Here is a 27,931-nt window from a genome sequence, read left to right on the forward strand (position 1 = left end):
GAAAAAAGAAAAAAAAATCACATAATTCTGATTACCTCATTTCACCTTTCTTTTCAATCAATCCAAATTCAGCCGGTTGTAGATATTCAACCATTAAACAGAGAAACCCTGCAAATGCTTTGCTGAATCATTCAACTGCCAAAATCTCCACGAAGCCTGTGCATCCCCCACATTCTAATGCTCTGGCCTGAGCCAGCTCGGCACCCCTAGCGCACAACCTTGAAACCAAAAGACAGCAAAAAAGCAAGAAAGGCTAAATTAAATTTCACCGAGCCCATCCTCGCATTCCTGGACTCTCAGTAAGTCCACCTTAATATCTCAGAAGTGTGTGGCCTTAACGTGCATTTTCCATCCCTGACTCTGGATGGGTTGTGCCTTTGTCAATGAAATGAATACACCCACACTCAAGCAAAGGCAGCACTCTTGTCTGTGTTGCTTCTTTTGTTTTCTGGTCTCTCCCAAAACTGCCTGGCGCTGCAAGGCCAACATGAAGGAATCCACCACTTCAAGGCCCAGCCCAACTCCTGCACAGAAGCCGGGCCTAAAAGAGGCTTTTTGCTGTTGTTGTTTTGAGACCTCAGGCTATGAAATCTGATAAAAATTATCTTCAGACTAGTATCATAAAAAGCCCTTTTCCCCTGGAGGAACCCAGCAATTTGAAAGTGTCTGGCAAAGCATGTTCTTGCTCCATTCTTCAGAGCCTTCCCTGAGGCAGGCGCGAGTTGGCTCAAAGTCAGAGGGAAGGAAACTGAGTCTCTGGGGGCCTGGCCCAGAACAGGCTATAGAAGCCAAGGCCTCATGCAGCCTTTTAGTATTTAATGCAACAAGATCACTAGACACTGTCCACATCGCCTTTGAGTCCAAGGATGAGCAGGGAAATTGAAGCACAGATGATCCATGTGCTCTCACAAGACCCCCACCAAAAAAAACCACACAGCCGACTGGAGACCAGCTCACCCCAGAGTGCGGATGGCAACGACCGTGTTTGCTAGCCAAACAAAATGCGATAGCATCCTCAACCCCTTCCAATCAAAAGGGTGTCAGCCTCTGACTGGAAGTACCTACCCGCTGCCACTCTGCATTTATTTCCCATTTCTCTAATGGCCTTGATGCCTCCCACTCTCGCATTCTAAAATCCCAGGTGCACAGAGAATGTTCTTACCTCCTCAAAATGTTAAAAACATGCATGTCTATATATGCTGTCAAAGTTTCAAGAACATTAATTATCTTCAGCCAGAATCAGAATTTAGCAACAGCTCCCTGCCACCACCACCCCGCGCCCGCCCCCGCCCTGCACTGGGCCCCCTGCTCTAGGACCCTGACAGTGGAACCCCTTCCGAGTGATTTAACATGCAGAGATGACCATCAATGTCACATTAAATAGACAGCCCCATCCTCTTAAAGCTGACTGATTAGTGCAGGATACAGACAATCAAATAAACACCCAAATAAGTAATAATAATCTACCTTAATTATGATGGGTGCTCAGAAGGAAAAGTCTTGAGTAGTATGACAGAATATTTGACAGCTTAACCTAATTTGGGGAGAATCCCAAGTGTGCCGGAAATAATAGCATGGGTACAGGTTCTGAAGTAGAAAGGATTCCAGAAGGAAAAGAAAGGCAAGAGGGTTGGAGCGTGAAAGAAGGGGTAAGGACAAGGTGGGCACTGGAGGAGAAAAAGGAGACAGGGAGGATTTTTAGGCTGCACCAAGGACAGCGGGAAGCTATGGAGGTCACTCATAGATGCGAATGTCATGATCAGACAGAGGTGGGACAGGGGGGCTCCGGTGCAGCGTGGAAAGTGGACCGTAGGGAAAAAAGAAGGCAGAGAAAGAGCAGGAGGCCAGTGTAGTTGGGAGGATGGAGCCTCAGATCAGGGCAATGGTTATGAAGATGGACTAATGAGGGCAGGTGTGAAAGAGATTAAGAGGTGACATCCAAAGACTCTGGTTACAGGTAAAAAAAAGTTGCCAAGATTCTGGCTCGGTCAGAAAAAAAAGGGCCTGAACATAAGACAGCAAAGTCAGTTCCTTATATAATCCCGAATTGCTCCAGGGTTGCCTTATAATCTTGTTCACAGGGCCTCCAAAAATCCATCTCATAGTGTTAAAATGAAATGCAAATACTAAAGCTACCCAACCACAGTTTTCCTTCACCCACAAGTCAGTGAATCTTTCAACAATCTAAACGAGACAGATTCACCCAAACTCAATATTCTGTGTTTGCTGTGACCTCTTTAGTTATGTCATCCAATAATACAATTGAAGATGAAGTTATTAAGAGTTCTGAATGACACAGGAGGCTTGCCTCTGATCTTTACAGATGGTATTCCAATCTCGAATCCTTTCTAGGATTGAAAATCTGTGGTTCCCATTTATTTCTTCACTTCGATGAACGACTGTTTTTAAACCGAATTAAAAATGAATGGTAGTCATCCATTAAGAGAATCTGACAAATGGAAAGGAATGGTTTAGATTGTAATGGCTATACTACCCTGTACCACTACTCCCAAAGACTGGATTTTCATGAAATATATCACAATTAGAACAGTGTCTAGCCTCTTCAGTAATGTCAAGCCATGAAATCCTGTGCACTTAAATAAAAATGATCAATTACAGTAAAAATTACTAACTTATATTCAGATCATACTGTCCAATCTGCAAAGTTTGAGTCTATTAGGGACCTTGATAGCACAAGTAGGCAAATATAAATGTACACTCAGGAATCAAGATTTCTCACAAGGGCTCAAGTGGTAGGGAATAACAGAGCTCTTCCATAACGCCATTTCTATGACAGAGAGGTAAGGTAGGCTTTTTGCCTCACCCTTCATGAGCCAACGAGGAAAACTGTCTGGGACCAAAGTCTGGATTACGGTACATTAAGTGTCCTTACTTAAGTGTCATGTCTCAGATTTTCTAGAGAGGTTTCCATTTGAAATATTGAAACATTATCAACGGACATGCACATATATGCATTTTTCCTTTTTTGAGTAATTGTATTATTTGCGACAAAACAAATTCATTAAATGTGGTTTGATTTGTACACTATTATAAAATATTTGATACAAGTCTATAAATGGGAGCAGGCAGTCTTTGTTATGGGGGGGGCGGGTCTTTGTTAGGTACGTTGTCCCAATTTGAATTTTTAAAAATATGTAGTCACCACTACCTTATCTTACCACACATACCCTAACTCACTCAAAAAAGGGTCCCAGAAAGTATCCAGGAAACACGGAGGAGGGGGTCTGTAGCTCTGCGAGGAAAGATGTGCAAAATGGTGTCAGGGATAAATCTCTATAGATAAAGACCAGAACAGAGGTAATGAGAATTAGAGGGAAAAGATTAAAAAATTAAAGGGAGTGTACACCTAGCAGGAGGGGGCAGGAGAAAAGACAAAAGATGCCTGTTCTTGGGAAAGCCCTCTAGGTTTGAACTAAAATGGATGGCAGAAGTCAGGATGATCCGCTGCTTGGGACTTCCTCCACAGCCAGGCTCGCTAAGCTTTCACGGAGAGAGGTGAAAGAGAGCAGCACAAGCACAGAGAAAGCCACCTGTGATAGGCACTTTCCATCTCCCCAAACAGCCACTGTCAGCCCCCCAACTCCTGCACCAGCACAAATCTCCACATCCCACAGAGAAGGGGGAAAAATTAGTTCACATTTGGCTAATGCTTTACAGTTAACTAAGCACTCTCACAATTTTTTATTTAGTCATTCATGCATTCAAAACAATTCATGGAATGCCTTCTAGGAGCTGGGGCCTGCCAAGACCTGGGATGAAACACGAAGGAGGTCCTGGCCCTCAGTGAAACCAAGGGTTATTACTTTGATTAAATTTACTTTTAAATCTTAGCTCTAGAAATCATCTCTCTCTCCCTCTTTCCCTCTTCTCCTTTCTCCTTTACCCTCCCTCCTCCCCTCTGCCTAAGTTATTTTTCAGCTCCTGAACTCAAGGGTAGAATGACCTCCTGGTTACTTTTCATAAGATGGAACAGAGGGACCAGGAAAAACCTTCAGAACTGTCCTTAAGACCTGAAGAACAGATTCATTACCCTTACCTTAACTCTGACCAATCACCTCCCAACATAACCCCAAACCCCCTAACACACAATTTTCTTGTGATTTTGCCCTATATAATCTGTAACCTACACATCATCATGCTTTTGAGCATTAGCTTTCTGTTCTCCTGGATGATGCCATCCAACAATAAAATAGCCAATATTTCTCCAAAGCCATCCTCAGTATTGAGTGTTTGGCTCTGCCAGCACCTGGGGATCGAACCTTTTCTGTTCTATAACATCAGAACCTCAAAGACCAGGGGAAATGAGTTCTGTAACTAAATCGGCACCAAAGGACACTGTGCCAAGCGCCCTGGAGAGGTGCAATTACAACAACGTAATCCTGCATGAGGGAGGGATTTACTGACTGATGTCTTTATCTTTTCACCATTGTTTAAAATCGTTCCAGTGGTGGACCTGGCTAGACAGAACACAATCCATATGATTTGACAACTTATAAGACTCACAATTTAAGAGCCAGCTTGTATTTTAACTATTTAAACCCACTTTTGATTTATCCTTTAGAAAACAAGCAATATTAAAGGACATCAAAGTCAACTATTTCCCAATCTACAGTTTCAAGCCCTACAAACCCCAAGCAGGGTAAGTATCAACTGCAAAAAACCAAGAACAAAAGAGAAAATATTAAATGAACAACAGTAAGAGTTGACTTTTCAACAAATAAGATAAATCAACAATTGAATGACACATTGTAGTGCTAAAAACAACAGAATCCTAAAACCAGTTTTTTAAAAAAAAGTCCTTTAAAAATTAAGGCAAGCAATATTAGTGTATCGCTATGGAAAAGTTTGGCAATTTGTCAAAAAAATTAAAAATAAAATTACCATATGATCAGCAATTCCAATACGGAAGTACGACACAATAAGACTCGCCACTAGGGAAATCTCTGCAGCAGAGCGCAGAGAACTGAGTGCTAAGGGAGGGAGCACCACATAATGCAAGCGAGAAAAAGTCGTGAAAAGTCGTGACCTGAACCAAGGCAGGGGCAGGTGGTGGAAAGGGAAATAAGACAGCACACTGATCAAGTTAAGACTGAGCAAGTATTACTGTTTGCAGTACTGTTCAGGGTCTGAAATTTTAACCTACTTAGAAGTTAACACGTTAGACGGCCACAGTTTCATGAATGCTGGCAGAAGACATGAAACTCCTGGCTCAGAGACAAATGGTGGTTTACGACAAAGCAATAGTGGTAGCCAGAGTATCCGCATTTGCACCAGTTCCCTGAGCAACAATTTCCACAGGACACTGCAGAGAGGCTTCACACAGTGAACTGAATGAACTAGAAGAGGACCCCTGAATTTAGGAAACAGAAATATTTGTTCATGGGCATCTACCTTCCAAGGCTTTCCACAGTACAAATATCCTTGAAAAGGTCCAGAACAGAGACAATCAGTACTTCATCTCTAAAGATGTGCAGAAACACGAAAGATCTGTGGAGAACTGTTTCCCAATATACTCACTTTACCTCTGAGGAAAGGAAGACTCAAAAAGCTTAAAATGAACCAGGGTAACATAGCTAGAAAGCAACAGAAGTGAGATTCACACCCAGACCTTATCATACCAAGTCTCAATATGCCATTATGATGCCACTGCCTTCCACTATTCAAAATCCTATTACATGAAACATAGCAACTTCTGCTAAGGGGAGAGGATATGGGAGTGATACATAGGTCCTCCAGGCTTCCTTGAAGGTTGTCAGTGCACCTCGGAAGGAAACAAGAAACACGCTAGGGGCTGGTAACTACCTAGCCATTAAGGACAGAAGTTCTTGTGCTCTAAGTCTCAAAACTCAAATGGTAGAACATAACGAGGCTGTTGTAGAAGGCAACAGTAGTTTCTCTCTTTGTAGGGAGGGAGAACTCCACACCCCCTTCCTAAATCCACCCCGCAAAGTTTTAAGTGTTACGTGAAAATGCATTCAGAATGGTGACTAAAAGTTTGTATGTTAATCTTCGGCCTTTATTTCATAAAATTACTTCCAGAGATATGCGTTAAAATCACTTTCCATATAAAAATTATCTCTTTTAATCTGTACATTTAAACTAGCTAACACTTCACATATATAATTAAAAGAAAGTAAAGGAACTATATAAGAAGCTGAAAAAAATCTGGTTGGCAGTCTCTTCATTTTGATAACAAATATATCGGTTTCAAGAGTCAAAGGCAATTGCAGAAAATTACTTCACAAATGAGGGTTAATTATTTTGAACCAAGTGATCAAGCTTATTCACCATTAACATAAGCGAGCAAATGGCTTACTTGGCTTCAAGGGCACAATGACAGAGGTTCGGCAACTGCAGTTCTTTTAGGTTCCCTGGGCCCAATGAAGAGTGGACACTGGACTGAGGATTTTTGGCCCAGTGGGCAAGGTCATTAAGCACTTATGGAATCCTTATCAGACTGAAAAACCCTCTTCCTTGACAAAGAGCTCCCCATGAGAAGCCTGAACCCTTACAACCACCACCACCAGGTTCCTCTTCAAGAGGTAAAAGGTACAGGTGGTACCTACCACACTAACAGCAATGTCTGAACCCATTCAACTTAATAAGACTGCCCATTTTATGCCACTTACTTAAACCTCTGGATGGCTGCCCAACACATACAAAGCTGCCACACTGCACGACACCAGGGAGCATCACACGCATCCCAGGGAGTTACGTGGTTCACAGCCTGTGCAGCTGTATGCGGCAGCAGCCCTTAGGCAGCAGGGGTCACTCCCTCAGATATTTCTCCATTAAAACCCAATTCCTGATCAATTTTTTATTTAATCCATGAATCACTAGATTCTAGCAGTCACCACGGATCTAAATTGATGGCTGCAAGCAGTTAATTTTCACATATTATTAAACAAATGAAAAATATTATTTAGAGTTTAGTTCTGACTAAATGCCAGTAAGATTCATGTTGGAAATAACAAGAGTGGGGTTTCGACATCTTATCTCATATTGGAGATTTGAGAGTCCTCCCCCCGTCTAGAATCTTAATGTCAAGCCTAATTTCCACATAGACATTACTCTTCTGATGAGGAAGGAGCAAATACCTATTGCAGATACCAAGTAAATAAACTTTTACAGATATATTACGAAGAAAAAAAATGTGTTCTGAACAAATGTTCTCACTTGGCTTTCACCAGCGGCATGGCTGTTAATTATAAATGCTTCTCTAATTGCTTAAACCAGCTTGGAGGTGATCTCAGTGTCATTTTCCAATAGGCTGGCTAACTGACTGCTTGCAAACAATTCATTCCACAAATGTCAAAAAAGCAAACAGAAATTCTCTTCTCTCATCCAATTTCATTCAGCAGAGCCAGTTGCTTCTGAGACAGGCTCTTCCTGCCCCTTCATTGCCCTGGTCCCCTGCCTTGACCTAAACTTCCCCATCTGTGTCTTCTTTCAGGGCCAGATGTCTCGCGATCTCTGTATGTTGCTCCAGTCTGTGCCCACTGGGTGGGGCTGCCTAGACTCCTAACATCCTGTGCTCTCCACTGTCAATAATTATCCTGGAAGCCTGTTCTGCCCTCTCCAAATCAACTGCTCACATGTGTCAGTTTTACACCTTACCTAACTCAGGATCCACAACTCCTGGCAAAAAGACTCTTTGGTTCCCTGGAGACAAACTGGCCAGTGGCAGAGATGCAAAGTGCCTGAGAAGCCTTCTGCCGGTCTTAAAAACCTGAGAAGCTGAGGAGCCACCCACCCGGTTAGTTCCAGATGATTATGTTCTGAACAGAACACATCTGAACACATTTAACTGGATGTGCATACAACTTATACACAATACACCTGTGTCTAGCCTTGATTTGCTTTTACCCCGACCACAAGGTAATAAATCAGCCTGTTACCACAGGCACACCTTGTTTTATTGTGCTCCACTTTGTGCTTCATTCACAGATGTAACGTGTTTTACAAACTGAAGGCAAGTCCTGCCACCAGCAACAAGATTACAACTTGCTTTATTACAAGACTTGCTTTATTGCGATGGTCTGGACCCAAACCCGTAATATCTGAGGTATGCTTGTATTTCATAGAAGCTGGCAGAAGACGCAAGAATCCTGACTGAAAGACAAAGGACATTTTTGTTCACAGCACAGCAGGCAGCACGAGCATCATGTTTGTGTCAGTTTTCCTGTCCCCCAAAGTCCAATAGGGGTGGCACTGAGGGGCCCAGATGGAAGCTGCACGTGCTGCTTTATGTTCGCATCACAGCTGAGGAGCCTGTACTTGGGAACCTGCTGCTGCTTTATTCTAAGCAGTGAGATTGCTTTGTTCCCAAGAGAGACATCTCCTCATCCTTCAAGGTTCCTCACTGCAATCACAACCCTAAGAAATGACCCAGATGAAGAGCATTCTCAGCACACATGGAGGAGCATCTCCAAACAACCTGCTTGTATCCCTAAATTGAGATAAGTAGCCTTACGGGGTTCACGGTCCCAGCACCTCCTCTATGTGAATTCCCACTGCACTCATGTCATGCATTGCAAAAGCAGCAGCATATGCCCCTCGCTGGAAAAGTACCTGGTAACGCCCCGTTATTTCACTGTTTAATCCAATAATATTATCTGGGATCCCCCCAAGCATATTCTTCCCTCAACACAGCGCCCAACAGAGCTTTGCTTCTCCTTTCTGTTCCACCTCTTCTACCTTTGTAAACTTATGTATGTTTAGTAATGCACGAGAAATCAAAAATAGTGGACAGGAGAGAAGCTGGTCTCAATCTGGGCAAAACTGTAGGTCCAGAAATCTTTGTCCACATAAAGGAAGAGAAACCACTTATGATAGGTCAGAAAATGGAAAACAATGAGAGTTCCACCTGACAAATGCTGACTCTGAAAGGCACTAAACCCAGGGAAGGAGGCAGCTTTCTTTTATTACAATGTCAATGATTTCTCATTTATTTTTTACGTCCCATACAATGAAAAATAATTTAAAATGCCAAATTCCTTAAAGTTCAACAGCCTATAAACACCATTTGTAACAAAAACTTGTAAGCATGTAAATGTAAATTCAATTAAAAAATCTGTAATTATCAGAGTTATATATTCATGAATTAAGCAACTTCATAAACATACCTACTTATGCATAACAAATTTCTGCAGAGGGGCCCAGATGGATGCTAATTTTGTTCCTAAGATAAGAAAATTATTTTCAACTTATTTCATAATTACTGGATATCTACTACCTGCTTATTTTAGGTATTTTTATTGGCATATTTGTATTCTTTTATTGGAATTGTAATGTTCTACATATACTACCATTTAAAACAAAACAAAACCCAGGTAGGTCTGTGACCTCGAAATGACCCCCTAGACAAGACATGAGAAACACGGGTATTTGTGACATGGTAACAGAGGGCTGGTCGGGTCATGCCGGGGATGGGCATGGTGGACAGCTGCAGCTAAACGTCAGAGTAAATGAGGGTCCAAAAGAGAAGAGAATGGAGCAGCTGTCCTGGCTAAAAACTTCTCAGATCCAATTGCCAAAGCCTGACATGAGGGAAAAGTTTTATCATACAGAGTCCACGTCCCTGACACAGAAAGTTGAAGTTCCCGACACTGACAACACTTTTCCCAGGTGATAATGAACCAAAATCCTGCCTGTGTCCTCAGTAGTCATCTATTCCCCACTTGATTACAATGACAGCATTCACTGAGGACTCACCCCTCAGGCACCAAGCTCAGGGTGGTGTGTGCATCATTTCATTGAATCTTCACAATCTCCCTAGAGGTATGCACTATTACCCATTTTCTGCCCAAGAGGAACAGTTCAGAGTAATGAAGTAATAGTTCATGGCTACACAGCTTTGAAAGGTCAAGACCAACATCTGAACCCAAGGAGTCTCACTCTTAATCACCATTTTATATTTTGCAATATTCTATGCCTAGCCTGGGGGCGGGGCGGGGCAGGGGGGGAGGTTAGAAATAAAGAGTAAAATGCCCTTTTAAAAAAAAAAAAAAACACCTTGTACTATCTGGAGCTCATCAGTGCGAAACAAACAAAATAAATTCCATGGGTATATGCATTCAGTGATAAGAAAAACCAAATAGGACATATGTGAATTCACAAACTAAGTTCATCACCAATCTTTAAATACCTAATAGCTTAAGTGAAATATGAACAATATTAGAGATGACGAAGAATTTCAAATAATACCTATGCCATCAAGCTTAATCTATTCAATATGCGACTTTATGTGCAAATTAATTGGAAGCCTTCGCGTTTCTGCTAACTTAAAAGCCACATATGGAATCCATATGAAGCAGGAGTTTGAGTCGGCTCATTCCAAAGCACAAGAATAATACATAATAAATAACCTGAGTACTTACTCCACATAAGCAAGGTTGATGTTAATCAAATGACTGCGCCAAAACTGCTTAGCAGAATCAAACGGCGTCGAAGCGCCGGGACTCGGAAAACGGCAGTCGGCGAGCACACAGCCTACAGACAGCTAGGCCCAACGCCGACTTCATCCTAGTTCAGCGCATAAATGGTAAACAGATGCCTTCTCCACCGTCCTCGTCTTCAGCAAGACATGAAATCCTCAAGGCCTCCCGTGATCCCCTCTGCAGACTTTCCCCATGCAGCGAGGCCGAGAATGGCTGAGCCCACTGAGACGCTAAGCTCCCAGAACAGCAGCTGTTCCCTGTTTTATAAATCGGGGGCTTTGCTTAGAATTTTGCTTGCAGAGGGGGGAAAAAAAGGATTCCACTACTAAGAAGAGGGAGAATGTGGGGAAGAGAGGTAAAAACTGGAAGGCTAAGAGATTTTAAGGTCCCTTTCAACATTTAAGTCCTAAGATTATGTAATCGGGAGTGCAAAAGACCTATTTAAAGGGTACTTCCAATACGTGGGAACTAAAATGACCCACAAGAACGCTGATTTAAGAATTTGCATTCCTGTTCAAAATAATTTCAACCTTTTGTCCTTTCATCAGCGGGTTAACTTTTTTAAAGAGGGAGGAAGAGTTTAGCTTTCCTAAAAACAAAACCCCCTGTCTTCTCAATTTGAAATTAAAATCACAGAAAGAAGGGAAAAGAGAAGAGGAAAATTCAATAGAAAAGACACTTAAAATTTATAAACTGCACTTGAAAGGTTCTCAACAATCTGCTGATGCCTCCAGCTAATATGTAGTAATTTCATAGTTCAAAGAGTTTATTTTCTAATCTTCATTTAAGAACAAAAAATAAAATAAGTCTTTTTTTTCTGCTTGTGCCTTAGATACTAAAATTGATCCCTGGTTTTTATTTTTAACTTAGTTTCATTTAGTTTGCATATTTATAGTATACTGTGATAAGGAAATTTTAGTCTTTTATCACGAATAAAATTTTTTAGAGATCATATGATCATTTAGGTAGCTTTTCTTTCTCCAAAGAGAGCACCAACTTTTTTAACAAAATAAAATTCCAAGGATATAGATCAATACATAATGCGCATGAAAGGTACATATTGATAATACATATTTTTAAGATCTAAAGACATACATCAATATTTAAATGGAATTTATATGTATTTCACAGAATGAAAAAAAAAAGATTTCAATCCTCTTTTTAGTGACCCTAATCCTTTCATTTCTAAAATATTGACTGTTTTGCCTTTTTTTTTTTTTTTTTAGGAAAAGTAATATTTATTAAAATAAGTTTCAAGAGAGAAACAGGATACACCAGAGATGGCCGCAGCCCCATATTTTTTTAAGAAGATGAGTAAAACACTATTTTTGTAACCTTTATGTGATAGTTTTAAATCTTCACTGGAGAGAACTTTAAAACTCTCAAAGCATATAATAAAAATATTAGAGATTATAAAATCTTGAAGATTCAGAAATGAAAATGCGACATTTAATTGTATCATCTAGCCATCTCTTCATTCAGTTTATTCTTTCAAAAATCAATAGATGAAGTTAAAAGAGCTGGTATCAAAGAAACACTATTTTCTCTAGGATTCTAGTTATGAGACTTTAAAAAAATACTAAGTAGCATTTGAGCACCAAGAATAAAACAGGTGCTCAAAAGTTCTCAACTACATTTTTCTGTCTACCTAACGGTCATGTTGAAAAACATTTAAAGTTAGGGGCCTACTTGTTTTGTTTTTGTTTTTGTTTTTCAGTTACTTAACACTGTAACTCCTTTAAAAGCACAGGGTTTCTCTCTTGAATGCCTAAAGCAGATTTATTGATTTTTTTTTCAGTTGTGCAAAATTAATATTTATTTACAAGGTATTTATTCTGTGTGTAGAAATCACTTATTCTAAATGTTATCCTGAGCAGGGAAATGCCAGTAAAGTTAGAAGAAATACTTAAAAGGTAGTGATGAAAGCATTTTTCCATTACAAAGTTAAGTTACTGAGGTTTGCTATATTCAAATCCTTGTGACTACAAATGAAACTCTAAAATTTTGTTTGTTTGTTTGTTTGGGGGTGTTTGTTCACTGCTCTCAGAACTTTTGCCCAAGAGTCTCCACTTTTACTATACTTGAACCAGAAGAAAGTATTATTGAGATTGTGGTGGGATTCTTTTCCTTTAAAACAAGGTGTATTAATGTTGCTGTATTGTTTTTACAGTAGAAAATCATAAAGTTCCCTAATCTAAAAAATGCATCAAATAAATGGACTCGTTACAAAACTGAGCATTATCAATAGTAACCTGAAGGGAGTGAGACAGAGGAGAAGAGGAAGAAAGCCACCGAGATAGATTCCCTAAGTATTTAAGGTTGACTTTCTGTTAGCCTGAGATAGAATTTTCCAAAGTATTCCCCTTTTTCTACCCAAGACGTAGCTACTCACTGGGCGTGGGGTAGCAACTTTTCAAAAATGGGGGATGCCCCTCTTTTTTCTCTGATAGGAAACAGAGCCTGAAGTAGGCAAAAATTTCTACATATCCCCGCACCCACTTTCCCTCTAGAGATTCATCCATCTCACTAATAGGTTTCGCTTATAAATGCATGCCTTCCTGTGAATTACTTAAAAGTAGTGTTCCCCAAAGTAGGATTCCCTGGTGACCTGGGGAGCCAGAAGAGACAATTTTAGAATTTAGCATTAAGTAACTTTGAATAAGAAAGTAATTTCCTTTTCAATTCTCTTTTAATCCTAAATTCTAGTCAAGGAGAAAGTCTCCATTTGATGCCAGGATGTCGAACACTCTGCGCCCTTGTTAACCTCCATGGTAACAAAGGAAAATCTGCCTGACTCCAGCCTGCCAGCAGGCACCAATAGCTACCAAGAAGTTAATAAGTCATGTTATTGTCATTGTGTGCATTTGAATAGTGATATTTTTCAAGTTTCCTTTTTAAATAATTGTATTTAAGGTTTGAAAACGGAGTCAATTTAAAAGAAAAGAAGTTTGAAATAGTCTAGATCCTTGCAACTCAAAATGAGATCAGTGGACCAGCAGCTTCCGCCTGAGTTGGGAGCTTGTTAAAGGTGTCAGATCTTTGGCCTCTGTCACACCTACTGAATCAGAATCTGACTCTTAAACAAGATCCCCGTGTGAAGTGCATGCACATTAAAATCTGAGAAACTGGGGTGGCACAAGAGTTTATCCAAAAACACGCAGGCAGTTTGCAAATGACTGAGCTTTGAGATGTACTACTTTAGATCATCAGATGGCTATCTTCAAGATACTCCCTGAAATTAGCTGGCTGAGGTCAGGACAAGGAGCAACTTGAATGCTTTCCCCAAAGAGGAATCGCAAGCCATCAATGGGCTGTGAGATCAATGAGTGCATCTAAACCAGCAAACTAGCAGTGTTGGAGGGGTGTAGTGGGTAAGCTAAAACTACTTTAAATATGCTCCTATAATATCCTGTCATGCTACACAGATCATTCTTTTTTACCAATGAATACATCAACTGGAAGGACACGTAAGGGGAAAACATGAGTTATCTGTATCACTGACTTGATGTTCACCTTTGCAACCTAAAGAATTTGAGACACAGAGTAAAACAATGACCAAAATATGTAGGACTTATACCAAAGAAACTTAGATGGATGGATGGATGGATGGATGGATGGATGGATAGTTACAGCCATCTGGGTATTTCCAGAATATCCAGATTTAATGAATGTTAATAAAATGTTTCTATTTCCTAGGTGTGAGATGGAAACTCAACTTCCCAATACAAAACACTACTATGAGATAGTTTGGTTTTACAAAGAAACTAACTGGGTAAAGAAAAATGGGAAAATTAACAACAAACAATAGATGCAAACTCAGAGTCTGGTATCCATAAGAATGACGTGCCATTCACTTTAATGAAAAAGAACATTGTGAACATTTATTAGATCTTTTTTCCCTTTAGTTATTTTGAGAATGCACTTATGTAAGCTGAACATTACAGGAGAACAAAAAATATATGTTACATTGTAAGATTATTTTAATAGTTCTGAAAGAAGAAGAACAATCTAAAGAAATTATGGGCGTTGAGGAAAATAAAATAATAATTGCTAATACCTCTTGCATATTCTAAGCAGTTTATGCATATTAACTCTAACCCTCATGCCTCCGGGTTAGTTGTCAGGTCTTAATACTACTATTAATAATATTAACACTACAGCTAAGAATACCACATTGCAGATGAGGTAGAGACTTAACAGAAAGGTAAGTAACCTAAGGTCACAAGCCTGGGAATGGAGCTGGGTAAAAATTCAGACATATTTGAAATCCAAATTTCTTCACACCATTCTCTTCTACCTCCAGAGCAGTAGATGCCCACATCAGGATGACCCATTCCTCACTCCCTAATACTGTACTCTATAAAGAATTTTTCTAAGAGGCCAATGACTGTGGAGTCTTCATCCGTTAAGAGGCTGGGCCATACTGATCCAACTATATCTTAAAACAGGAAAACAAAGTTTTGGCATGAAACACTTCAACTGTGATTAGAACTTCAGTACTTACTTGGCAGAATGAAGTTTTGAGGCTGCTTCGGGGGAAATAGTAACAGTTTGGGGAAATTTTTCTGGAAACAAAACATTATACTTTGAGAAATGATTAAGTCAAGTATTCCTCTTTTATTAGGACTACTTAATTAAGCAAAAGTATTAAAATAGCTGGCCTGAATATTTATTAGAGCACCAGCTGTTCCCTCCAAATTTTTAGAAATTCTAGCCTTAGTGCCAAGTATGATTTAGAAAAAATTTTCAACAAATGAGAAGAGCCCTTTGCCTTGTGATACTTATCTAAATAGTAAATAGCAGCTGAAAGAGGTATAGACCATCACTATGCCTTTTCAATGAGCGGATCCAACTACTTCTAAACACTATTTTACTATTGAGGTTGGTGAGTACATTACTTAAAAATCATACCTTGCATTTCATAATCGACAATCCTTTGTGTACATACAGGTAATATCATTGTGCTAACCATAGGGTCTACATGCCATTTTGGGTTTGGTTTCTTTTTTTTAGGAGTGATGATGACTATGCCCCAGTAAAACATCTCAGAGAACTAATTTTTTATTCAGATTTTTATTTCTTCCAAAAGATTTCCACTTTAAGAGCCCGGCCATAAACAAACACCTAATTTATTCTTTTAACGGGGTAGGGGAAAGAAAGACACCAAGAAAATAATGGGAAAATTCATTATACATACTCTGAATATTCCATACTGAAACTTTTTAAAGAAAATTGACAAATATCGGGGTTGGGTCTCCTGCGTTTGCTTTATTGTCAGCTCTCGGTGATAGTGCTGCAAAATTGGACATGAGAGAAGAAATGTTCCTACTGCAGCAGCACAGCAGAGTGGAGTCAATTAAACCGCGATAGAGATGTAGACAGTAACTCCCCTTCCCCTAGCCCCCACACAAGGATGCTGAGGCCAGGGCACAGGAGGAAGCCCTGGGAAACAGAGCCTGCAAGGCAAAGCACCTTGGACAAGAAGGCTGGTTTTTGAAGGGAGGACAGTTCGCTGTCTGTGGTTAGATTCAGTCCACCACACTTAAGTGTGTGGGACGGCAAGGCCAAAAGAACAAAGCGTCTATTTCTTCATCGTTCCTGTCGAATAAATAACTAGCTTCTATCCCCATATGATGCTAATTTTTAGCATATTAATGGCAGCACAAGAGGTTCTCTTCAGCAGAGATTTTCTCATTTTGTTTTAAGGGCTTCGGGTTTAAAAATAAACTGGCATTTTTGGATTAATAAAAAATTCCATGGAGGATAAAATAGGCCACAGTATAAGCAAAGAACACTAGCTTCGTGTGCTGGTGAAGTCGGTCATTCTTGGGTCAGAACTCTACACCGCCCCCTCTCCACTCCCCCAAGTGTCTCCTCTGGAGAGCCATAGGAAGAGAGGCCATATCTTGCCAAGAAAAACAAGCCAGAGCTTCTCAGACTCAGCTGAGCATAAGAATCACCTGCAGGGGTTTAAATAACAAAATCCAGGAATACCAGGGCCCTATCCCAACCTAATAAATCAGGTCACCTCCTGACCAATAACTTACTAATGCTGCTACATCTATAAAGGAGTAAAACATCAACTGATCCCACAGAAGTCACCCCTAGTTAGCAAGAAGGGTTTCCTATACATAAAGAGATTCATGCAGAGAAAAACCCATACTGGGAGTAATTTTTTAAAAATATGCCTTGAACATCAAGATCCAAAAACATCTGAAGACTAGAATGGTAGTTTTCAATTGTTTAAGCAGTAGACTCCTTTTTTCAAGCAAAATCCTTCATACGATCCCAAAATAGTAAACCTAATAGCTGAACTTCTCTGGGGGACAAAAAGGTCAGAGACACTCATGCTCAGGCCCCTGAGCATCCCAAGGAAGCCTCGGCCTGCTGGTAGCACAGCTTGAAAACCACCAGGCCAGAATAAGACATTTAAATGGGATAAATATATAGTCCTAAATCTAAATTCAAATAATTAATTGAAAGGTTAGGGTTCTGATTAGCACTTAGCCTAGGGAGATGGGGTTAACAAAGTTTACTTGAAGGGGAAAGGTTTCATTGCACTAGAAATTCAACTTGAGCCAACAATGTTCTCTGGCTGCCAGGAAAGCATGTGCAGTTTCACCTGGGTTCATAACTACTATATGTATTGAGAGATTTACCTTTTCCAAAGCACCTTCACATACATGGCCTCATTTAATACTAGATAACAACTGTGTGAGCTATTGGAATTATTTTCTCCATACTTTAGATGAGCAACTGAGGAACTAATTTGTGAGAGTAACTTACTCAATGACAAATCCAGGCAGTAGCAGAGGCTTCTGCCTCTAGGTTCAGCACAGCCTAGAGACTTAAGGAAGAGTTCAAAAGTAACAGCCCACCTCTCTCTAGATGGCTGGAACAGTGTGTGAAGAATGTGTTCCATTCTGGTTGCTACATTAGTGGAAGTGTGTCCAAATGGGACTACAGGCTGAGTACCATGACCAGGGCAAGTTATAATCTGGAAATAATATATGAAGAACTCATGGAGGAACTAAGAGCTTTTAAAGATGGAAAACAGAAGGTTTAGGAATGACATAATCGCCATTTTGAAGTAATGAAGGGCCCTGGAGAAAGGAGTCTTATTTTGTATCACACAAGAGTAACCTAAGCCCTTCCCTTCTCCTTGCTGAAAAATCCAGTCCTAAAACCATTAGGGACCAAGTATGGTGGGCCTTTGCTCAGGGACGGGTATGGGGAGAAATATGGAAGCCCGGAACAGGATATCAGAGCCTGATCAGAGTGAGAAGGTGTTCACATTGGGGTGTGAGGTTGAGACACAGCATGTTGGAGCAGAAGCAGGTAAGGAGGGTAGCCACGTGAGGGGTGGGGCAGCAGGGGAAGACTGGCTACATACCAGGAGATTTACCACATGAGTAAATTGTTAAAGAGTAATGGGAGCCAGGAATCTCACTGTCAGAGAAGATAGTTATAAATAAGAAAAAGGAAAAACCTATAAGAAGCCCTGTGGTATCATATAGGAATTTGAGTTATCAATTTTAACTGATGATTTTCAAAATATATAGACAAATATAGAAATGCGAATATAAATGCATTTACGTGTGCATATGTGTGCACTGAGAGGTCCCAGGGGTGGTGATACTATAATAGTAATGAGCATACTTAACAACCAGATCTTGGTTTCTAACTACCACTCTCCACTCAAAGGAACCTGGGCTCCTTGGAGAAACGGCTGATACAAAACAGATGACACCAGTACATTACACAATGACCTTGGGACATCTTGTGCTGCCAGAAAACAAAGAAGTACTCTAAGAACAATGAGAATTAAAGGGTAACAGGAGGCAGATTGAAAAGACTACCACTGACTGCCAAACCCAGACCAACTAGCACATCAAAGTAAGTAATAAGATTAACAGTTTAATTAAAACACACTGGGGGGAGGGGGGATAGGCATGTAAGTTCTCGCTGATATTAATTAATTAATTAAAATTTAATGAAGAACGAGCTATTTACATAGTTTCAAAGTAACCTGCTACAAAATTATAAAAATTATCAAAAAAGAGGTAAAGAGTAACTTTACGATGGAGAAGCTTGGCAGACAACACTTTAATCAAGTGACCATCATCAGTAATGGGATGAACAGAAAGTGCCACCTGATGTCATTCAATGAGAACACAGCACCATTTCTGTAATTTTCCTGCCAAAGACACACAGCCTGAATCCAAGAATGAGGAAACGGCAGACAAATCCAGATTGAGGGACATTCTACCAAAATAACTGGTTTATAATCTTCAAAACTGTCAAGATCCTGACAGTGAAGGGCTGAAAGAAACTAAAAAGACTTAACTAAATACAATGTGTGTTTTGAACTGGATTCCTTTGCTTTACAAGACATGATTGGAACAACTGGGAAACTTGAATGAGGTCTAAAAATTAAACGATGGTAATGTATCAATTGTAATTTCCCGACTTTGATGGTTGTACTGTTGCCATCTAGAAGAACCTCGTTTATAGAAAATATACACTAAAGTGTTGGTATGATAGCCATCATGCTGCTAACTTTTTCTCAAATGATTCAGGATGAAAACAAACGGTACCACTTGCAATTTTTTTTGACATGTGAGATCGTTGCAAAATAAAAATTAAAAATCGGCAACAGCAAATTAGGAGGGTGGCAGTTACAGAGAAACAGATTACATCTGTTTGAGGATGTATGAAACTCTCTAACAATTAAAGTGGTCCAAAAACAGATCCATCCTTAGAAGGGTTGCCGGGATGTTAGAGAGAAAATGCTTCACTGAATAGGAAGTTAGAGGAGATGATGTCTATGTACTTTCCAATGATTTCATCATTCCTTCATTCAACAAGCTTCTATTAAACACCTACTATGTTTCAGACAATGCGCTAGACACTGGGCTTATGAAAGTGACTGAGAGACAGTCCCTGCAGTTGAGGCCCTTATCAACCAGAGAAGTCGGAGGGTCCAGAAGTTAGAAATTTTAACATAGTCATCCATGTTAATATAGAAAGAAGCATGTGACTCAAGAGCATTATCTTTAATACTACAGTTTTCTTTTATGAATTTTCAATAGACTACACAATAATTTATTATTCTATCATATTCTTTAACATTTTCATCCTAACATTTTTGTGCTTGTGGGTGGTGTTAATTGAGGCATATGCAAAAACTTTATCACTTTTCAATTACGAACAGATGTAAGTAACTTACTTGATGTTTTATTTTAAAATAACAAGCATCTCCTAAAATAAGTTTCAAAGGAGAAGCTAGGGCTATAGTTACTGGAAGAGACAACACTCCAAAGTGAACCCTGACATGTTTTTTAATGCCTCAAAAGTCACTCCACATCTCTGTATTCTAATTTCTTTGTCTGTCACAAAGATGTCACAATATGCTTGTAAGATGCTTTGAGATGCTTAGAAGAAAGACATCATAATTATAAAGCTCTGTTCAAATACAGGTTGCTTTCACCTTCTGCCAGGGACTATTACTGTGGCCAAATTAAGGCAGAGTGATCCATCTAAATGAGCTCACCTTGGCAATTTTATGGGGATTGGAACATTATTTGGTTTTCCAGCTTTTCCCCTTGGCTTCGTTTCAATCTTCCAGGCATATCATCAAGTGAGAGTGCTTTAGTGCCTTCTCACTGACCCGAGAGTGAGCGGCCAAACTGAGCAAGTCAGTATTCAATTACTGCCCCCACTGTGGTCTACACACCTTTCTTAACACTTTTCCCATATGACACTTTCATAACCATATTTAGCTTTCTTCCCACCATCTCCTTGTAATTCAAAAGGCAATTTAGACTCCCATATGGTTGCCGTCGAAGCTAACAGATGTCTAGCAAATTAAAACAAAAATTATGACTTATAAACTGCTGATGTATCATCATTCCAGAACATCTTACAATTCATAGTGAATCATAAGATAAGGCTTCAAACGTGATGCCCCCCAAGGTTCCGTAAATCTCTCTCCTCTCTGCATTTAAGCCCTGTGGAAACAAATTAGATACAACATTCTGCCTTCAAGCCAGGATAAACCTCCACTTAAGAATACAATATAATATTTGCAAGCACATCAAAGACAAATTTGGCCTTAGGTACCTAAGGCTGTTCTAATCATTGTACAGCAAAAAGGAGAAAAAAACGACTTGGTTCTCCCAAATTATTCAAGGCTTCCACTGAGCCATGAGACTTTCTTCTAAGTAAAAATTAAATCTAGTGAATCCATTTGCCTCATCTCCTTGGAGATAAGGCGTCACCATTACCTGGTGGTAATAATGCCAACGTACCAGGCTATAGTATTTTAGAAATTCTAAAGCCCAAGATGGGACTAGTATGACAACATTAACAATAATGATATTTACCATTTGTTAAATATTGAGACAGTATGCTAGGCAATACTCATTGAATCCTTGAATCTACAGCTCCATTATCAATGTTAGTTTCCTTTATAAACAAGAAATTAAGGCTCAGTGCATCACACTGCATTTTCCAAAGATAGCCACAACTCACCTAACCTAAACACTCATCCATCAAAAGATGGGATCCTTTTCTTGGCCCCCCTTGAAATTCAGAAGGCTCCACGCATGCTTTAACCAGCAGAATACATGAAAGCGACACTGAGCCAGTTTTAGGTATAGCCTTAACTGCCTGGAAGCTGCTTCTTCCAGTATCATAAACACGAAGAAGCCATATGTAAATGGTCCAACCAACACCCCTGGCTGAGCTCTCAGCAAGCATCAACTGTTAGTCACGTAAATGCACTCCACCCCAGTTAGCCTTCGGATAACTCCAGCCTCGGCCATATTTCACTGCAACTGCATGGAAAATCCCAAGTGCCAATTGCTCAGATGAGCCTCGTCATATCACAGAACTGAGATATAATAATAAAGTTCTGTTTCAAACCGCTAAGTTAGGGGGTTGTGTATTATGTAGCAAGAGATAACCAGAATACTGAGTTCAATTTACTTGCCTAGAAACAGTTAAGAATAAGAGCCAGAATCCAAAAGCATCCAGAGGAGCAAATCATCTATGAATGGTAGATGATGGGATGGGAAAATTCAGGACCCAAAAGAAGCAACTGTAAAACGAAACTCCCTTTTTTCTTCCCTCCCCACCCCAAAGCAGCCTCGGGGTTTTCTGAGGAATGTCTTAGTATGGTGACACCCTCGATAAAATCAATTCCTTTCTGGCTTGAGTTCTGCCAATATAAAATAGAAAAACTGAGATTCTTTTCCCCTACCACCTTATGATAACTAATGAGAAAGGAATTTGCACAAGATGTTGACTTTGTTACTCAGAATATCACTACAACTGTTATATAAAAGGATTCAGGTTTTATATACAAAACTCCTCTAATAATAAAAATATATGTAATGACTCATAGGACTACACTAGAGATTCACAGCAGGACCAGGGTAAAATGCATACTATACCAATAAGTGAATAAGCCAAGAAGAAATTAAGAAAAGGTTTGGTTTGTTTTTGTTTGTTTGTTTGTTTATGAAACGATCTTTGAAGAACAAGTGAAATAATAAAACTGATCTTCAGACAAGTCTCAGTATGAGAAAAAGTCTATAATTTAACAAATATCCCAATATATACTACTTTCATTATATATTAGGGCCCATCTGTTGTATTTTTCTACCCCAGCATATTGGAACTCAAAAGGCTCATTCTTTTCAGAACAAGAAAGAACCTTAAGACTCATTCACCTTCATTTTAACAGCTGAGAGACTGAGGCTCGGGGTAGTTAACTGAGCAGCAAGAAGCCAAACTACTCATTAGTAAGAGAACCAAGCTCTTAGTGCTGGTGCTACTATATTTTCCATTTTTATTTTACCAGAATTTTACCTCCGAATGTCTTCAATGTATTTCAAATTTATTCAGCATTTCACAGTTTGAACATGAAAGATTAGGAAACTATGCTCTCTGTTATAAGAGTTGCACGGAGCCTGTTTCTGGCACTCATGGACAAGATAGTGACTCTGTAGAGAGCACAGGTGTGCAACTTTCCAGAAACAGGCTGCCAAGTTACTGACCCCAATTCTTCAGTCACTAACATTTTAATCTGAATTACTTTGATCAAATATCATGGCTGCCTTCCTGCTGACCACACTAGAAACCAGGGTACTGACAAACTGGAAGATTTAAATATGGTGTAATTTTGGAGCAGACAGCAGGATAGGAAAGATATGAGGGGGATCTGAGTGGAAGGCTTTAGTCAGAGAAAGAAGGGACAGAGTGTATAGAAAGCAGAGTAAGAGTAGGGCCCTTATAACAAAGATATCTACAGTTCTGCCGAGGGCAGTTGGTTTAGTTGCAAAGCCTACCTCTGCTTTCAGGCTTCCCATAAAACTTCTCCCAAAGAATCAAAATCAAATAAGATGTGACTTTATTCTGGAACTTTTTAGCTGAGCACTCTGCAATTCTTTGAAGCTCTCCACAATTCCACATGTTTTACTACAACCTAATCCACAGAAAATACTAAATTTCCCTCTGTACACTCTACGAAATTATACCAAACTATGAGGGAAACAGGCCCAATTCCTTCTTTCCTTTCTACCTCCTGCTATGAAACTGCAGACAAAGTCCCTGGGTGTTTTTTTGTTGCCTGGTAGCTGAAATGTGCAACTTCTGGAAGTGTTCAAGTAGAATCAAGAGGCCTGGGCCAACAAGGTCCAGACCCAATTCTGTAGTCCCTGACTCTCAAAGTCACCAAGTTTTGACTTCAGATAAAATCAAAACACCTCACTCAGAAATGTGACTACTCATCACTTTTAAAACACTCCCAGCAGGGATGGAGAAAAAAGAAGCAAAGAAAGAAAATAATTTCTTCTTCCTGCAATTGTAGCAGTGTTTGATTGTAGGGAGGGAGAGAACTGCTAACAGAAATCATGTACAATCGCTGGCAAAAGATCGTCTGTGAATGACTGGATATGATATTTATTCACGTGTCCCTCTCGTTATCTTTATCAGTCCTGAGGACAGATCATATGCTGACACAGAAAGTAGTCTGTAATCCCTTCCATTTCCTTTTGCAAAACATTCATGACCAATGCAAGATACTCCTGTAGAAAATTGAAAATAAAAATAAAATAGCCTGGTAAACGTGTGGTAGAACAAAAATAATATAAAGAGCTGTACTAACAACTATTCTCATAGATGTAAATTTTTACAGCAAATGGCCAAACTTAAAGAGAATCAAAATAAATACACCCTGTGTTGAGACTGCTGTGGTTTATTGTTGATCCCGCCTTTGCATTATCGTTTATCTCACACTGAACCTACACCAAAGAAGGAACTTGGAGAACCCCCCAAACAGCCACCATCTTTACTTTCTATGGGGGGAAAGGGGACGATAAGGAAGAGGATGGGATGGGATGGGATGGGATGAGATGAGATGAGATGAGATGGAATGAGATGGGGAGGAAAAATAACACAGTCTTTGAACCAACGTTTTCCCCTGGTCCTAGAGAACTCTTTGTCTGGTTGCCGAACACGTTTGTGAGATCAAGGAAAAGAATCCAAATAAAACAAAAGAGTCGGCGTCCCAGGCTAATTACAATAGGTGCCCAGCACAATCTCGTGCCAGCAGAGCATGGTTTGAATCTTTCGAGCATCTGCTTTCTCGGCACCCCCAATAAAACACGTCTCTCACCCCTTCTTCTTTGCGTTTCTCCAAGGTTTTCCCCAAACGGCCCGCTCTATGTCACTCCTTAGAAAAGGAGGACGTGAGGCAGTAACACATGGAAACAAATGTTGATGGTGACTTGTTATTATCCTGACAATATATAGAGAAATAAATCCCTCCACCTCACGCGCTCGTTAGCCAGTCCATTATGCAAAAGGAGCCCAAAGGGAAGAGCTTGCAGGAAGCGTTTCCGTGCACATTACAGAACCATATACCGCGGCATCTGCATCCTACACAAAGCCGGAGATGGTGCAAGAAGATACACGCTGAGCACCGCACAGACCAGCCGCGGCAACACCGAGCCAAGCCCTGGTCCAATCAGAGCCCTGTTAGAAGGTGGACCTCAGGGTCGGCTCTGCCGGATTAGCCTTCCCTGTTCTGACACCACGCTCTGCCCAACATCCACATCCCACCGGGAGCAAATCTAATTCGTGTGGTTGCTCATTTCTCAAACTGCCAAGCCCTTTCTTTCATCTGCCTCCCTGCTATTCGTCCCTTAAAAAGCCACCCCAAGGCCTGGGTGCCCCCTCTCCGACTCGGTTTTTCTTTTTACCTCTTCCCATTCCTAGAAAGGATTAAATGTTTCCTCTCTCCAACGCGCAAGCTGGAAAAGCGGAAGGCAAACGCCTCTCCTTGCTCCGGCACGCGCCCGAGGGGCTGCGAAAAGTACACGCAGCTAACAACGCGGGGGGAATCGTCGCAAATCGATTGGCCACGATAGTTGAAATCCGAAAAAGCTCCAACTTACCCAAAATATGACATTGAAGCCAAATATGAAATATTTGATGCAACAACTGACTTCAGGACCCTTGTAGTGCTTTCCGGACATCCTCTGGGTTCATGAAGACACTTGCCCCGGCAGCCCGAGTTTGGAGCCCCGGAGCAGCGGTGCTCGGAGCAGCCCGGCCGGGAGCGGGGGCTCGGGGACGCCACTCGGGGCCGCGGCACGGCGGCCCGAGCGGAGCCGCGCGGGAACCAACCCGCCGACCGCGGCTCCCGCACCTCCAGCCCTTGGCACTCCGAGGCCGCCGGAGCCCGGGTGGCTGCGAGCCGGAGGGGAAGCCCGGCGCTGTAAGCCCAGAACCTCGCAGAAGCTGGCCCCGAGCACCAGGCGAGAGCCCGAGTCCGTCCGCCAGGCGATCTGTCCGTCGGTCTGTCTACGCGCTTCGGGCGAGCGCGGCCGCGGCAGATGCTGGTGGAGACGCTACTCGCCAGCCCGCCGGCTCGCGCGCGCCCTCCCACCCCTCGCTCCGCCCGCCGCTCGCTCCACCCGCTTGGCCCGCGGCTCCGCCGCCCGCCGCCCGCAGCTCCGCCCGCCGCCCGCCGCCGGAGCTCGGCCAGGCGCGCGCGCGCACGGGCTCGGGTGCTCCCGGGCGGCCGTGGCACCACGTAGCCGCGCTGCCGCCTCCTTCCACCGCTCTCCGCTCCGCCCGCTCCCTTTCTCCCCGCCCCTTCTCTGGTCGCCCGGAGCGCCTGCGACCCCCGAGCGCCTGCAGCCAGACGGTTGGGGAAGACGACAGGCGGAAGGGAGGGGGAGGGCACCCGGGAGCACGCCGATTGAAAGCAGCCTGGCAGAGTGACCGCGATTGATGAGCAAGAGGTCCCTCTCCGCCACCCGCACCAGCAGACAGCTTCTGGAGGAACGCGGGGGAGAGGTTCGCTCCGGGGCAAGAAAGCTGGGTGAGTGGGGATCCTGCGAGACCCCCGCCCCGGGACAATCCCCCTTCCGGGTGTAACCACATTCACACGTCCTCCTCCACCACCCGGTTATGCTTCAAGAGAAAACACCGGGTCACTGAGCCGGTGAGAAAAGCAGCGCGGAAAGGGGTCTCAGACTTTGCTGGGGGCAGAGCGGGAAGATAGGGTATTAGGGATTGGAGAGAAAAAGAGACGGGAAATGGGGGGAGCGATTTGGGAGGGTTGCAAAGGAAAGTCTCCTGAATCGCAGTGTGGCTCCAGCCCATCCTCCCCACCTGCCGGAAATGAGCTTCATCCTAGAAATGGGGATGAAGAAGGAAAAATGGTCCAAAGGAGTCCTGACCCCAATACGACCCTCCGCTAGGATCTGCTGCAACAACGCAAACCCAGACAGCAGAAGCCCCCGCGAGACGGAGTAGTGCTGAAGAAACAACTGATTCCTAATTCTTGAGGAATCCAGAAGGAGTACCAGGACGGTCATCTGGGGAATCCGAATGGGGTTTATAGATCATAAACCATCAAGTGTTTGATCTCTGGGGAAGGATAGAACGCGTGGCTGGACATTGTTTTAGAGCCTCTCTGAGAAAATGTTGCGTCTCCGCCCTTCTGGACACTTTCATAGGTGCTAGCAAGCAGGTGACAGACAGGATTTCATGCAAGAAGAATGAACAACCACCAAGACAGTGTGTACATCTATGGGTTTGTTTGTTTGTTTGTTTCTAAGGCTTCAAAAAGCTAGAAAGAAAGATGAAATCAGGAAAATTTTCCAGCACCACCCCGTGTAGCCTGGTACTGGGCAAAGAAATCTACTTGTTTCCTAAGCACCCCAGGTGATGCTTAATTACACTTAAGTTTGAGAACTTTTGGCAAAGGGTTCCCCTACTTAGCCACCTCTCTTCTTTCTCAAAACTGGCTAGCCGGTTGACAAAATGCAGTCCAGCTTTGGTGGGGCAAGACAATACTTTTTCTTGCAATAAATCAGACTTTTGAGATAGGTTTGGCCTTGAGAGCAATTGAGGCTACACTGAGGTCATAGGTAGGAGCCAGGGTACCCACAAAGATGAGAGAGCCTGTTCTGTTCAACACCACAGAACTGTGACACTGGCTAACTTTGGATGAAATAACCAGCCTTTTGAATGAAATAATCCTTTCTCCCTCAAAAGTGCCCTCCATCCACCAAAAACACACAGCATACTACCACCAATCTGGTAGGCTTCATTGGTAAGGTCTGCATGCAGCAGCATATTCCGTATTAATAGGAAAGCACTAACAAGCTTTACCTAAGCTTATTCATGCTATATTGTAATTCTTCCTATATATAAATAGAACAGTTCCTGCAGATTCCTGGATAAGTCAGTGGAAAGGTCTGTCTTAAACTGATATGACACATCTAGAAAAGGACTAGAAATTAGGTCTAGTCTATGACTGAGTTGATCCCTAAGCAGGATTATTCATCTTTGAAATAAAAATTAACAGAGAAAGGAAAGTTCAGATAACTCATTGGTAAATTGGAGGTGGGTGGGAGGGGGAAACTAGTCGAATTCTTATTTCATATATCAAAAGTAAGTTCTAGGAGGATTAATGAGTTAAATATATCTTCTAAAGCAAACTGGAAGAAAATAGAATATTTGTTAAACCTCTAGCTAGAAGTATTTCTCAATTTAGAAGCAATGGAAGGAAATGATCAATGTATGACTCGGTAATATCTTAAAACGTCTTTGTGTCAAACATTTTTTTATAAAACAACCTAAACCAGAAAAAAAATATTGACAGCAAACATTTTTAAGTCCAAATATCTATGTTATAAGTAAGACAATACAGCTAAAGGAAACAAGTAGCTAAGTATAGTCTCGATGATTAAGCATAAGCAGAAAATAAGCCATATACAAAGAAATTGAATAGTAATAAATATATGGTGAAAATTAACCTTACTAGTAACTAGTAAAATAGACATTAAAGATAAAGATGTAAAGATCATGAACACTGTTTTGCTCATACACTGATGGTGTTATGATATCCTCCATTTGGAAAGCATTTTAGCTGTTTGTCGCAGATCAGA

General features: G+C 41.4%; 1 protein-coding gene across 3 annotated transcripts in view; it reads right to left on the bottom strand.

The window, feature by feature from the left end:
* Positions 1 to 27,931, bottom strand: part of TSPAN5 (tetraspanin 5) — a 268,547-nt gene that overhangs the window by 121,899 nt on the left and 118,717 nt on the right. The window contains exon 1 of one of the 3 annotated variants that reach the window (XM_039845764.1): positions 24,923 to 25,373. The exons of 1 other annotated variant lie outside the window; for it this stretch is intronic. In XM_039845764.1, the coding sequence (XP_039701698.1) occupies positions 24,923 to 25,003 (81 nt within the window). In that variant the 5' untranslated portion in view covers positions 25,004 to 25,373. Of the gene's footprint in view, positions 1 to 24,922; positions 25,374 to 27,931 lie in introns of those variants that run through there. One more of the 3 variants, XM_039845769.1, reaches the window with a different exon arrangement.

The sequence above is a fragment of the Pteropus medius genome, unplaced genomic scaffold (genome assembly GCF_902729225.1).
Source record: "Pteropus medius unplaced genomic scaffold, Ma_sr-lr_union100, whole genome shotgun sequence".
NCBI lineage: Eukaryota > Metazoa > Chordata > Mammalia > Chiroptera > Pteropodidae > Pteropus > Pteropus medius.